This window comes from Mycteria americana, chromosome 7, assembly GCF_035582795.1.
Source record: "Mycteria americana isolate JAX WOST 10 ecotype Jacksonville Zoo and Gardens chromosome 7, USCA_MyAme_1.0, whole genome shotgun sequence".
NCBI lineage: Eukaryota > Metazoa > Chordata > Aves > Ciconiiformes > Ciconiidae > Mycteria > Mycteria americana.
In genome coordinates, this window is record NC_134371.1 from 7182681 (window position 1) to 7197309 (window position 14629).

The 14629-nt window shown below is 41.0% G+C and overlaps 1 protein-coding gene across 1 annotated transcript in view; it reads right to left on the reverse strand.

Moving 5' to 3' along the window:
- The window catches only part of SPATA16 (spermatogenesis associated 16), an 81205-nt gene that overhangs the window by 9788 nt on the left and 56788 nt on the right, over positions 1-14629 (reverse strand). The window contains exons 8-9 of the mRNA XM_075509049.1: positions 8738-8902; positions 3964-4044 (exon numbers count right to left, since the gene is read on the reverse strand). Of these exons, the coding sequence (XP_075365164.1) occupies positions 3964-4044; positions 8738-8902 (246 nt within the window). The remainder of the gene's footprint in view (positions 1-3963; positions 4045-8737; positions 8903-14629) is intronic.

Genomic DNA, 14629 nt, shown 5'->3' on the forward strand with positions numbered 1-14629 from the left:
GGTGATGACTTAAGCCTCTTTAAAAGAGGAGGTTTGATGCTCTTTCTCATAAGCGTTTTCTATTGACTACTTTAGGAGGGCTTCCTGTTCATAAGGGTGGCTTTAGAGAAGTCTGTTCTCATGAAATGCTGATGGCGTGATATTTAAGTACCTTCGTGACTCAACCTATAGCACAATTTGGACAGAGCCAGTAGCTAAAAAAAAAAAAATATTCCTAAGCCCTAGTATGGTGCCTTGAATCCTCTGTAAGCCCAGCAGTCTAGCCACCAGCAAGTTCAGTCTGGGAATTTCTGACAACTATAAAAAGAAGGAAGGCAGTAAACATTTTTTTAGGAATGCCCATGTTCCTGAAGTAGACAGGGACTCAGTCCCTCCGTTAATTGCTTGAAAGGTTTAGACCCAGGTGTCTGTTTCCCCAGATCGCCAATACAAACCTCACATTTTATCCAGGGGACTGCAAGGAAAAGTGTCAGGAAAATCCTGGAGAATAGGGATTTCGGGAGGCTGACCCAGCCCGTTTTTGATATCTAGTACATGGGTAAAGCCTCTGCAGGAGGATGTTTGTTAATCTCCCAGGGTAATCTAGGCTCTCTTGGGTCAGCTCTCCTCCTTGGGGCTGGAGAGTCTGTAGCCTGGTAATACTGAGAAAGGCATCTTCCGTGCAGCGATGTTCTCTTTTCTCCAGCTAATTGCGAGGTCATTTTTCATTTCTTTGTATTTAAAGCTTCCCAAAATAATTAGCCCATTTGATAAATTAGTTTGCTTAAAAACATAAATTTGTCAGTGAATCGGATGAGCGGCGCAGCACCCAAAACACTTGAAGCTACACATATATTACTACTTTGTCAGTCCTGTAAATTCAAAATTGCCCAGATTAATTTCAAACTAATTTGATAAGCCCTCCATTGGGACAAAAGGAAAAGTGTTTGGGTGTCAGGCTTTGTGCCCTCCTATGTCAGATTTCAGCCTGAATGAATTTTTTATGGCTGACTCTAGAATATAAAACTCTGAAAACGGCGGTTTGTAACGGCAATTCTGACAGACCCTTTAACCATTTGGAAAATAGGCACTGCTATAATTCTGCTGCATTAGAGGAAAAATTTTGAGTGCTTTCATTAGGTGCAACAGCTGTTTCTGTTGCAAAAGCCAGCCTTCATTGGTGGCAGTGTAGCTGTCGGCTTTCCAGAGTTTCGCATTTATAGCTGACTGTATAAACTCCTTTATGTTCTTTTTCGTTTTCCAATATATGTAAATTAATTCAATAGCAAAAATACAAATAACTACCTTGTAACTAGATCTGTGTGAAGGTTCTTTGTAGGCTCCTGCGATCAGCGTCGCGTGATGAGCGAACTGAGAAATACTGAACTTTTCGAAATGGTTCTAGCACAAGTGACATGCAGTAATCCACACCACATCAATTTTTAATCATCAGATTTAATCCTACTTCTTAGTAATGTGTTAGAGTTCTTTAACCTAGCGTAACATTCTTAATTAGAGCTGATTTTAAAAAAAAAACAACACAAGCCAACAAAAAGATCCAACAAAAAACCCCTCAAGCTCCCTGAGTATTTTCCTGTCTCCTCTATTTAAAGAGAATTTTTTCCTAAGAACATGCTGAATATGCTGAAATTAAATTTTGGAAAAAAGTAAAGTAGAAAAGAAATATTTGTTGATGCTTTTCATTTCTTTGTTCTGATATAATATAGAAAAATATTTTTGTATTATGAAACAAACAGCGAGTTCCGCTTGGAACAAGATGCCTCAAATCAAATAGTTATCCAAGTTGTCAGAAATGGAATGCAAAACTATGTTCAGAATGCAAACATATTTTGAAGCACCAAATTTTAAAATGGCAGAGAGCAGATTTTCATGGATTCAGTAAATTTTATTCCTGAATATTGAATTATGCACAGATTTATGTGGCATAATATGGGATACCAGTCAATTTTTAAATGTTAGCTTGATTCCCATTAAGATTATACTGAAAATAAAAGTGTCCAGAGAAATATAAAGGATGTACTTACATACATATGAATACACCAAAAGAAAATACTTTGTTTTACTGAATTTACAATGAAATATCAGCCACTGTCTGTTGAAACATGTGGGAATCTTTGTGGTACCACCACCAAACTTTTAATGAGCCTGTAATAAATATTTAGACATCTGTGTACTTGGTCTAACTTTCAGCTGCCATCCTTTCCCAGCAGCCTCTGAACTGTGGTCATTCCGAGTTACGAAAATCGGGCCGGTTATTCAAACACCTAACTGTGGGTTAAAATCCTGACTTTTAGAAATACTTTGGAAAACTGTCTTTGCTCTTTAAGCCTCTTGTCTGAAAATGAGAAGGATAAGTGCTAGAGAAGTACAGGGAATAGGCTATTTGTAAATATGTCACTGACTCTTTGCATTCATCTAGTTATCAATGTTTATTGATATATGTTAGGAAATATGTATGTAATTGTATAAATATATATAACTCATATCCTATGTAGTGTTTGTGTTGCAAAACTGGGACATGGTGTAGTGGTGGGCTTGGCAGTGTTAGGTTTGCGGTTGGACTCGATGATCTTAAAGGGCTTTTCCAACCTATATGATTCTGTGATTCTGTGAAAAGATTCTCATACGATCTGCAGGCAGGTGTGAGAGATTTAGAGACTATCGTGGCGCAATGTAAAAGCGGTATGAATATTTATCCTTTCTTTTGCCTCACGAGCGTTTGAAAGAGATGAAACCCAGTCTGTCTATAATTTGGGGCATTTAGGTTGTGGTTGCTTTCTGAAAACACTCTGTACTTGGAAAACTTTATTAAGAGCCACTGATCTGACAGCTAACCGAGGCAACGCTTCTACTCAGACTTTCTCTCAGAGGAGATGCCTTCTGAAATTTTAATTCGAATTGCTTGGAAATATGGACTCTGAAAATACCTTGGCCCTCCACCCCTGTGATTTCTTTCACACATCTCTGTCTTATTTGCTTATCCTGGTTACACTGACTCAGTGCAGCCAGGGCTTGGGTTTTCAGTATCTTCCCTGAGATCTGTCTGTAAACCCTAAATCCCAAAGAGGGACAATTTCAAGTCCCGCCAGTGCAGAAATTCAAACCCTCTGTTCTCCAGCCTCCCACCGCAGCCGCGACCCAGAGTGAGCGTGCGTCCGTCTAGGATCTGACGGAGCCGTAAGACGTCGGGTAAGGTAATGGTTCAATGCTTTGAACCATTAGCAACGTTTTCCCTTGCTGGTGACGTGTTGCTATCCTTTTCCTCAGAAGCGGCTGAATGTCAATGGTGTTGAATACCCAGAGCTGTGATTTGCTCTGGTTTGAAAGGCTTTGTAAGAATGTAAGATATTCCTATTACATCCCAGCCTGACCTATTATTCATTACGTTGGGTCAGATTCATTTGTACAGAGAACCAACACAAGGCTCCCTGCATTTCACAAATCCTTTAAGAATTAAATTGACCAGTTGCTGTGCAGAGACTCCTGAAAGGCATTTACATGTCTTTTACCTCTCACATCACCACAGCCTCATTTGAGCTCCACTAAGGGACCTAATTTGTTGGGCTGAATTTTATTCCCTAACAACTACCCCCCCCCCCCGCCCCCCGCCATTAGCACAGTATCCCATATGGCAAAGATGGAAGAGAAGTATAATTATCAGCCCAAAATAAGCTATTCAGGTGTGGGGTTTTTTGTTTCTTGTTTTTGGTTTTTTTTTTTTTTTTTTTGCATTAGATAACCACATGAGGCTATTAACATGGACAAAGATCAACCGTAGGGGCTAAAGCAAATAATAAATATGTATTTGTGGTTAGTGCCTGAGCACTAATGGAGTTCAAGGCAGGCAGGCAGGTTTCAAATGGCACCTACTTTCTTTTCTACCTTTTGAACAGATATGCCTCAGGTGGACGTTTACTCCCCAAGGAACAATATACTCTCCTGCCCTTTGCTGCAGGTTTTTACCTTCTGAATTTTATTCCACACACGTCTTTTATCACTTCTTCCTTCAAGGGTGTCCATAGCATCTGCCATTAGCGACTCCAGCTGTGGCACCAAGATAAAAATTATCAGTGTGGAATTCACACAGAAATAACTTCTCTAAATACACAGATTAAAACCTAATTAAAAAATCATTTGTACGCTGATGATTTTATTACTCATCTTTCACACAATGAGCACTGCCACCTCATCTTTGCTTCAGCCATTACACTGTACTATTGTGGATATAAAATACTTAACAATGGGAAAAAATCCTCTGGAAAATTTGTATTTAAGCCCATAGGTTTTAATGCAGTAAATGTTTATACTTAGTAAAGGAAGACTTGGGTTGTAAAGAATAAAGGCTCCATATTTCACTCTTTAGCTGTCTGGGATATTCTGTGTCGTACATGAATACTTTTTAGTATTTTCTCGCAAGGCTAATGTATCATAATTTAAAGCAGCATGTAAAACCTCACAAGAGGACAACACTAAAGCTGAGATGCTTTTACTGTAGCTGGAAGTATCTAGCTCATTCTCCCTGCTTTTACTATCCTTTTTCTTTGGCAAACCCTCCCTTCTCCCCATCATTCAGCATAACAGAGCATAAAAACAAGGCTGACAATTTCTAGTGTAAACTATAAAAAGAAGCTGTAGGAAAATACTTGCTAATCAGTCCTTAGTGTTAGAGGGAAGGCTAAAATTCGAGTTAGTTGTAGTATTGCCTCACTCCAGTACCCTGCCAGGTTATCATGGCATTGCCTCGCCCTGCACCCTTCCCAAATGCTTGAAAATACTTCAGTTGCCCTTAATTCAGTAACAGAGAGGCCAGGGTCAGATCCCCGGTGTCCTCCCGTGACCAGCCATTAGCATCAGCGCTCGGGAACAAACTGGGAGAAACCTGTATTTAATACCTGGGATCTTGCTGTGCTCTATTAGGCCTATTCCAAAATGTTGAGTTGGTTAAAGCGAACCCAAACAACAGGTTTTGGTGTCTCTTCCCAAATTTGTTACTCATTACAAGTAACTGGACAGTATAAGCGTAAGCATTCATTGAGAAATTGTCTCTTCTTTCTGTACCTAGACGGGCAGCAGTCTAATATGAGTACATAAGGTGATGAAACTTAAACCACCGGTGTTTAGGCTCATCTGCGCAAGATATAAAAATGCTGCCTTCAGATTCAAGGAGCAGATCTGTATTTCCTCAAGTTTACCTTCGCATTCAGGTTTTTGAAGTTAAAATTCTTTGTCTGTGTCTCAACACTGGATAAAGGATGCAGGAATCTTCTTTTGAATCTCTCAGTAAATTTGCTATGGTCGGTTCCAGCCTGCTTTCTCTGTGCTTGTGCAGCCATTAAGTTGAGTCTTATTGGTCCCAACATTTGATGAAAACTTTTATTTTTTTTTTTAAAAAGTCATGCATCAGTATTCATGAAAAACAAAACTGCAAATTTCTGCCTCTGACTTTAATGCGAAAGAAGAGCCTGTCAGAAATTTTCCATCACAATACTTTTATGACAGATAATCTCCTTCTGTGAATCCAGAATAGACACAGCCCAGAGATTAAAGGTATTAAGGGCAGAATGGGCAAAGCACAGATCCTGCGTCAAACCAGGCAGAGGAGGAACCGGTCAGGGAAAGGGGAGGATTTCTCCATTGCTTTTCCTGGAGTGATCCTCTCTGAAGAACTGGTCACAGAATCACAGAATCACAGAATCATATAGGTTGGAAAAGACCTTTAAGATCATCGAGTCCAACCATAAACCTAACACTGCCAAAAACCATCACTACACCATGTCTCTAAGTACCTCATCCAAACGTCCTTTAAATACCTCCAGGGATGGCGACTCAACCACTTCCCTGGGCAGTCTGTTCCAATGCTTGATAACCCTCTCGGTGAAGAAAAATTTCCCAATATCCAGTCTAAACCTCCCCTGGCGCAACTTGAGGCCATATGGTCGAACAGCACCCACCGGGGCAGGGACCAGGACATCGGTCTGTCACCCCCGAGGGGCCGCTCCGACAGCCTAACTAAGCTGGGCACCTCGCCCCTTTGGACAAGAAGTTAAAACAAGAAACCTTTCCGATTAAAGTTTCACTGATATTGATAGGTGCCAGTGAAAAATGCCTAGCGTGTGCTCTGGTTTTAAATTTTATCACCCCAAGTTTTTCACCAGCTCTGTTGGCAGAGAAAACGTGCATGCTACAAGAGCGGGCAGTTGGCAAACCCCAGTACTTCTCCCAAAGCTGGTCTTTTTTGGAAAATCCCCTCCAAGGAAAAATGCTGCATTTTAAAAAATATCTTGTCCTCATTTGATTTTAAATCGAAATAGATTTCTGCTTTTTTAACAAGCTTTCATCTTGATTTATGATGTACAAATACAGTGACACTGAAATCATAAACCTTGGAAAGATTTTCTTCAGGGTCTTTATTTTCCCGGGGTCTATGAATAAATACTGATCTCAAAAGGCCTCAGCTGAGGTTCTCTGTGCCATAGATTTGGACTCTATTTATTTAGTTACAGGAAGACATTTACACAGAAGAGTTTATACTTGAAATGCCTTTGGGATCCTTGCTGTATCAGTGCAAATTGCACTATTATAAATTCAGTGTGTTTTAAACTTTATACAACTCATACTGTATGTGATAATAAACATTTGGCATCTTTAGCATTTTCTAACCCACACAATTTAACTGCCTTGCTTGGTTGTAAAGTCTTATCTCAGTCTTACCAATGTAAAGTCAGAATGACCTCAGAGGAATTACTTTAAATTTTTACTAGTACAAGTGAGATTAGAATTTGGCCAGCTCGGTTTTCTTCATGGAAAAATTTAGATATCTCTTAGAAATGTTGCCGAAGAGTCAGCATGGGTGCTGTGATTCTGACCCCGTGGACATGGGGGGTTGCCTCTGTAGCATCCATTGAGGGCTGCTGAATCACACCAGTACAGCCCAGTCCTGCGCATGGTTCATCCTGCCTGGACGCCGGTGAAACGGGGAGGATGACAGGTAGGCTGAGAAAATGAGCATCTTTCGCTCGCTCTCTGGACGGTTTGGACGTGCAGACCCAACGATGGGCGGCAATGTTCTGTGCTTGACGCTGCTGCGATGTGGTAGGGAAATGGTCCCTACTGGCACAAGAGGAGCCTGTGCCATGCGGGCTGGTGCCACCGGGAAAGGTAAAGCCCATTAATCACTCCCTGGTGAAGCCACTCTGCAAGTTCTTGCTTGCAGTCTTGTGCCTTAACACTGTGGTGCCTGAAGTTTACTAAAATACTCTAGCTACAGAGCATCTGAGCCTCCCTTTGCACACATAGACTACAGATACCTTTTACAGCAGGATGACAGGACAAAGAAAAAGAAATGAATGCTGAATTAATACATTTTAATGCTCCGGACAGGATAGTTGCTAGAAATTTTCTGCCTTTATTCTTTTAAAAAACATTTTTACCTTGGGCTCAGTAAACAAAGCATATGAGTTTTGTTGAAAGGTTTACAATCTGTCACCTAAATCTCCCAGCACGGACCCTCGTTCTGCCCAGTCCTACCCCTAAGAGCCTGAAGACCTTTGTCTTGGGTGGCCTAGAGCCTCCGCCAAAAAGCTTTCCAGGGAGGTCAGGCTTATGATTACTACATGACAAGATACAGGCAACAGCGTAATAGCCTGTGCCGAACGTGTGATGTACTGAAAATATTGTACCCTGGAGAAAAACCCATCACTGAAATATGTACCAATAACTCAGGACCCTTTAGTCAGCCCTGAAATGTGGGCCTGCTGAAGTTTAATATTAGAAAGCTTGCATCAAAAGGAGAATGTCTTTTAATAACACAGTTTCTTTGCAATGTCATTTCCCCTTATCTCGAGCCCAGACTTCAAAGTCTGGCAACCACCTCCTGCAGTTGCAGGCCGCTGCTCGTCTTCCCTAAAGCAAGCTGCTGTGAAGCTTTAATTCTACAGAGCTTAGGAGCTTTGCAGGACTGCAAACAAATGTCAAGGGACCGGCTTTGGGAAAACCAAGAGTTTTTAGTGAACCGAAGTTGGATCATCAAAATTGGACTGCATTTAAACGCAGGGACTGTGGAGGGACTTTTTTTTTTTTTTTCGAGAATGAAATGCTTAAAATTTGCATGTACGTGAGCTCCCTCCCTCCCCCATCAGAAAACCCGACAGCCTCGGGGGAGAATAACCATACGGTACTTTCTGATTGCAGGTTATCGACGTACTATCAAGCTATTAATGACTTTAGTCTTGCAACAGCCCTGCTAGCATCACTGCCCTCATTTTACAAAGGGAAAACAAAAGCATAGCAGGTAGACGGGTTTATTCAGAGACAGGGAGCAAGTCGTAGATGGAGCCAGGAAAGAAAATCTTTTCTCTCCTTTCCTCCCTCTCCTCAGCTTTAACTAGATTTGGCCTGTTTTGCTGCAGGTGGCTTCTGATGTTAGACATCTTAAAGTAGCACGATCTGAATAATTGCAATCATCTTCCCAGACTGATTTGGGGAGGTTTGGGGGAAAAGAAGAGGTTTTAAAAATATGCCTACAGATGAGTCATGCTGGTTCTATAAAAGTCATCCTTGCAGGTGATTAGCTCCTCCTCTGACAAGGCACTGCAGTCAGATTTTAAAACTACTTCAGGTCTGCACATTCGAAAAATGACTTCCAGAGTAAATTGCAGCGCAGCGCTCTGCCCCAACCCTTCCCTCCCTGGCTCCCTGCCTCTAAAGGCCAAAACAAGCATTAGAAATAAATACTTACCAGTTTGGCATCCTGCTGACTGATGTCCTGCAGGTAGGGAACGGTTGCTAGCTCAGCCATGGCTTGATTAATCACTTGGGACTGTTCCTCGACTCTCTGCAAACGGCCGAGGAGGCTGGCATAATGCAACTTCTCTATGCCACGTGAACACGCGCAGAGATTGTCCTGTTTTCCCAGCAAAAGCAAGTAGGTTAGAGGAGAGTCGCAGAAAACACTTATCCTTTGAGTCCTATGCCTTGAGGCTTATCATCATATATATTTGTGCTGGTAATACTATAAGCAATATGGCATCCTTTAAGATAATGCTACTGACAGTCTTTACAGAGGGGGAAAAAAAAAAGACTTTCTTTCCAAAATCTCTCTAGTAGTACTAGAAAAATAAATATGTAGTCATAATATATGTGAAGGGGACACAGCAGATAACAAACATGAAGGCAATTTTCTCATTTGGAAATGGCATTTCCATAATCCCCTCTGTTAAATATTATCTGACTTTTATGGATTGCTTTTAAAGTTTCAGTGAAGAGGTTGAGGAAACCGTGCAGTGTGTCAGCTTATGGTTTGTTTGCAGACTAGGCAAATCCATAGTTTTCAAATATATAACCTTGAGGGACTAAAACCTGCAGAGGTGGTCTCTGATCCTCCAGGCAGCTAGGCACATGGTAAATTTTAAGCATGTGAATACAGAAACTCAGCCAAGTGCTTGCACAAAATCTCAGCACCTGCTGAAGTGTTTGATGGATGGCAGCCTTACCACCATATTTTCAAAAGTATTCTGATGCCAAAAATGCAAATAAGCACCCTACTGAGATTTTCAAAAGCAATTTGGCCTAGATTCCCGACGAGATGTAGCCATTGCATATCTGAATGCTCAGCCCTTCTGGGTGAAATTTCCATTCATCTCATCAGGGTTTTGAATGTATTTAAGTGCCTGAAATTCCAAGAATTGGCATCAATTTTCAAAACCACTTCCTGTATTTTTAGTAGACCTTTGTTCTGGCAGTTGCATATGGTGGCACATTGATGCTGCCAGCTACGTACGCTTCCAGGTAGGTGATTTCAAGTCCAATCATATATTGAACAGGGTGAATGGAAAGTTTTGAATGACATTTATTTTTCAATAAATGGTGTCCTGTTTTTAAAATGAACTTCTCTTGGCAAAAATTCTTGATCTATTGGTTTGATGTTGATCTTGGTTTTGCAGAAATTTGCACTAGGCAAGCATAAAGTGTTATCGAAATGACTGTAAACATAGTTCTTGTATCAAGTCTAAGGATTTAATAACAAAGCTGTTCTTGCTCTCTGTACATCTTACAAGAATAATAATGGAAAAAAGCTTAGTTTTCTTTTAACCCTAGAAAAATACAAATAACCCTGGTACAGCTAATTTTATCCCTTTTAATATAATACCTAATATAATTGTAAAATAGTATAAAATAAAAGACGATGCACTGGAGACCAATGGCAGGAATGCAGCTATAATCTGGGAGCTCCAGATACGAAAGCAACTGAAAAAGAAAGAGTTGAGCCAATGAACTGGTATTTCCATTAGCTGAAGGAGAGAATCAGGGACTGCACAGGGAAGAGGAGCTCTGGTCAGCAGTTCTCTGGAGTATTGCAGATAGCTCCAGTCAGCTGTGTTTGGAGAGGTTAATTTAATCCCAAGCATCGTGGAGCAGAGAAGCCAGCACGGTAGGAGATACCTCTTTTGAGAGAAGTGTGGTTTGATTAGTCTATTAATGAAAATGCCAAGAGCTTATTATTCTTCTCAATAAAACATAATGCAGGGCTAAATTCCAAAGAGAGCAAACCGAAAAAGGAAGGAGAGATAAAAGACAATGATAGCAGAAGGACCATTGTGTATAAATAGGTACAAATAAGACTGGGGTGGCAATTAAGCTTCTTATAATTCAGGTTGAAGGTCTGCAGTGTGTTTCACCATGAGCAGAAAAGACAGAAAGCCTAACTAGTTCTAAGATGGATTTTACTCGATTTATGAATAGGATATTAGGTGACACAAAGGTGTGTAATAGCAGGCGATTTGACTTGAGGAGCCAAGAGAGCCCTTCCAGGCCTACCTTCTTATGAACTTCTGTTGACTAACCCCTAAGAAGGGAGACCAGGACAACTTTCTTGCAAACTATTTTTATCACTTGAAGAGTCCTTTTCTGAGGACCTGACCTCGTATTAGTAGGAGACATCAGCAACAAAAAAACATTTCTGTGATCTCTGATATGTGAAATTGTAAGTCTGACACAGTCCAGTTAGCGTGGCACTAAAGCAAGGAAAGAAATGGAGCCCCATCTCCACCTGATCATCGGTGTTTGAAAGCCAGATAGCTGTGTGCATTCCCAGGTAGAGCTGTGTGCATTAAAATAAGGAGAAGCAATCAGTTAATGAGAGAGTGAGCTCTTATCAACATGAAATAGTCTCACAACATTTTAGATGCAGCAAAAGGTTTTCCCCTGCTATTCTTGAAATCCGCCCAAAACCTTTTTGTGTAAGCACTAAGAAATGAGTATATTGAATCATCAGCTAAGAAAGCAGGTAAAAATCCTCTCATCATGCTGTGTCTGTTGGGGGCTTCTCCAATGATTAAGAAAGTTAAGGCAAAAAGAAAACAATTTTTTCTCTGCTTGACTCTCCAGAAAAATATGAGAGCATGCCACGTAGCTATGGGAAACAAATTGGGCATCTGTGCCAACATGCACTCTGTGGACATAGCAATGATATTTAAGTTTACAGTACGCTGGGAGTAAATAAATAAATAACGGACAGCGGGGTTTTTGGAAGGGATTAGAGGAGGTTGAACATTGTCAGAGGTGGTGTTTCGGTGACAATGAAAAATGCAGAAAGAGAAAGTAAATAACTGCTGCTGGCAGGAGAAAAAAATTCCACGGGGAGCTGAACCACATGATGAGAATTACATGAACGATAGCAGAATTCAAGGGGCTACTAAGCTGCAGTAAAAAACATAATAAAGTGGCCAGGCAATCAGATGAAGACGAAAGCAGCTCAAGTAGGCACAGTGAAGGTTAAGTAAAGAGCAACCTTAAATGGAGACTTCAGTGGAAAAGAGTTGGCTCCTTCAACAAAGAGAAGAGAGAGACATTTGAGGAATCAGGTTGAAAAGTAACCAACAAATGAAGTATGGGGAGTCACAGTTGCATCCTGGTTAGAAATGCAGTAACATATTGAGACAATAAATGATTCAATTATGATGCTATTACTTTCTAGATGGGCCTTACCCCTATTGTCTAGTATTCCAAGGAGAATTTAAAGAAAAAACTAAAAAGGAGCAATTGATGGACTTTCTCTTGAGGACTTTATTCTTAATAGGCAGCCTTGCCTGAGGCGGGGGTCCTTCCAAGAAAGCTTTCCCCAGAAAATTTTTGCTGCACGAATTCCCTTTAGACAAAATTAAAAAAAAAAGGTGTTTATCCCCAGAGGCATCTTCAAAGACCTTCCTTCTAGGAGAGCAATAAGGTCCTGATGCGTGAGGATCAGCCCTGGGACATCTTCAGTCCTCTGACCTTGGGATGAAAAAGCACCTACAAAAACCAGATCAGCCCATTCTGGATGGAGCTTACCGGCTATTGCCAAATACCCAGCACTAACAACCGGAGCAAAGATAGGACAGGCTTTCGTTGCAGAAAGGAGCTGGAGAGCATGTGAGAGGAGTGAATCATGTCATTTCATGTAATGAGAATTTTGGGATGATACCCCCTCTTTTCGCTTTTCTTTATGCTCAAGAAAGGAGTCATCCGTTATGCCACTTCTATTTATAAATAAAGTTTAATTGCTGAATGCTAGGAGTGCTAAAGAAAAAGAAAAGCAAAGTGGCTGGTCAGCCTGGATTTAAAGCAGGATCTGTCGTATCCCATACGTGTGGCATGTTTAACCATCAGCTTTAAGAGCACCACTTTACAAAAGTCTGGAATGCCCCCCGGTAGTTCTTCTTTTCTATTGTGGAGTCTTTAGCGCTATTTTTCAGCTCAAAATCTGAATGAAGTTATGCCTTACAAACATCTCTGTAGTGTATTGTAATAACAAGCGGAAAAAATCCATCATAATGTTTCTTTAATGCCCCTGGTATTCTCCAGAAAATGTGTGTGCTGAAATCTGTATGTAGTAAACACTTTCCCTCTACTTATAAAACAGACAACAAAACAGTGAGATCTGTAAATGTATGCATCATGCTGTGAATCATATGGTAGGTTTTGTTCACCTTTATAATATGAGCAGTCTAATAAGCCCTCCCGGCCACTGGTTCTCCTGTTAAGTAGCATCATGTGCCATCGACATGGGGCTACAGCAGGAGAAAGGCAAACTTGGTGCGTGCAAAGCGGCTGAAATTACCCGGGTGAAATCCCTTCATAGAATAACCACTCGCTGGTGCTGGTAATCTTGATTGGAATACAAGTAGCTGAAGGGCTGACTGACATATATTTTTTAAGGCACATACCATAACCTTTGTGTCATGGTATGTATTTCTGGGTGGATGAGGTTTATGGCGTTTCCCCACCAGCAGCAGACGATGCTGCGTGGGGACCAGCCTGCGACATCCTCTCTCACATGCTTCTTGCTTTACAATACACAAGTGTCCCCTTGATTTAAATGGGACTGGCTGTTCTTTATGAAGAAGGGGGGCCAACAGAAAATGCTCTGCTTTTTTAAACCTTTAACTTCACGTCTTACCAACAGTGGTGCGTGTATAAATCACATAATTAACTCTAGGTTGTGGAGCTGCAAAACTGAGGTGGAAGAATTGACTTATATTAAGGGTTGCCGTGGCTTAATAAGCTTTGCTTTAGCACTCAGATGTTTTTGTCAAAAATAATCTGATTAGGACAAGCATTTTGGATTGTACGTTTGTGTCTGCAAATGAAGAAGAGGGCAGAAAGGAATGTTTATTCTATTAAAAACAAATATATTCTTTTATCTTCTTAAAGTAAGTTGTAAAGCTAGAGTCTGTATCTGAAGGTTGTCTTCCAGAAGTTTTTAATTTAGTTTGTGTGTGACAGAAATATGATGGAATCGTATTTCTAGCTTGAAGAAAATTTTGGAATACTTTCAAGGAAGCGAAAGTGGCCAAATCTCTGCCAGGCCCATAAAGAGATTTTAATCACTAATAGCAGAGCAGTTCTGGCTCTGTGCCTATCTGTATTATCAGGTATAATCAGCTTTGTCATTTGCTCTTTGGGTCAGAGGTTCTGTCTTGCCCGGATCTTTCAAGGCTATGAAAACAGAAGGGAAAGTGAATATGTTTCCACCGATGATGGATGTGGAATTGGCAGCTGTTTGTTCTAACTCAGTGGTAATTTCTTCTGTCTTGGGGCTTTCCTCCTCTCCATCAAAGCTCCCATACTGACCCTCTGGTGGCTGGTTATAAGTCTATAGGACCATGACTCAGGCCTGTTACCCCGTTCTCGCTGCTGCTGGAAGCGGCACGTGGGTAGACCTTGCCTGAACCACGCGGATGCTATGCTGACCTCCTTGGGAACAAGGGAAGTTTGCTGCTGATTTCAGTGGTGCTGGGATTTCACTTTTGGGAGCCCTCTTCTGTTTCAGCAAGAATATTTAAATGTATGAGGTGAGGTCTAGAGCTGGTAGAAAATATTACTGTGTAGGAACAGTGTAAATGCATACAGCTAGTGGGGTCTGGCTTGGGAAATCCTAACACACCACTATGCTCTCATCCCTTACATGATGAGTTTTTCTTTTTCCTGTACCCTGGATAACAGATGCCGCGTATCTCTGCTTGAACCATGTGGTCCTGTTCCTCCAAATTCATTTACAGAACAGGGTAGTTATGGGGAATCCAAAAGATATCTGATTTCAAAGTTTTTCTCTTCCTGATACTCTTTAGAAGCGGAATAACTGCAATAGAGG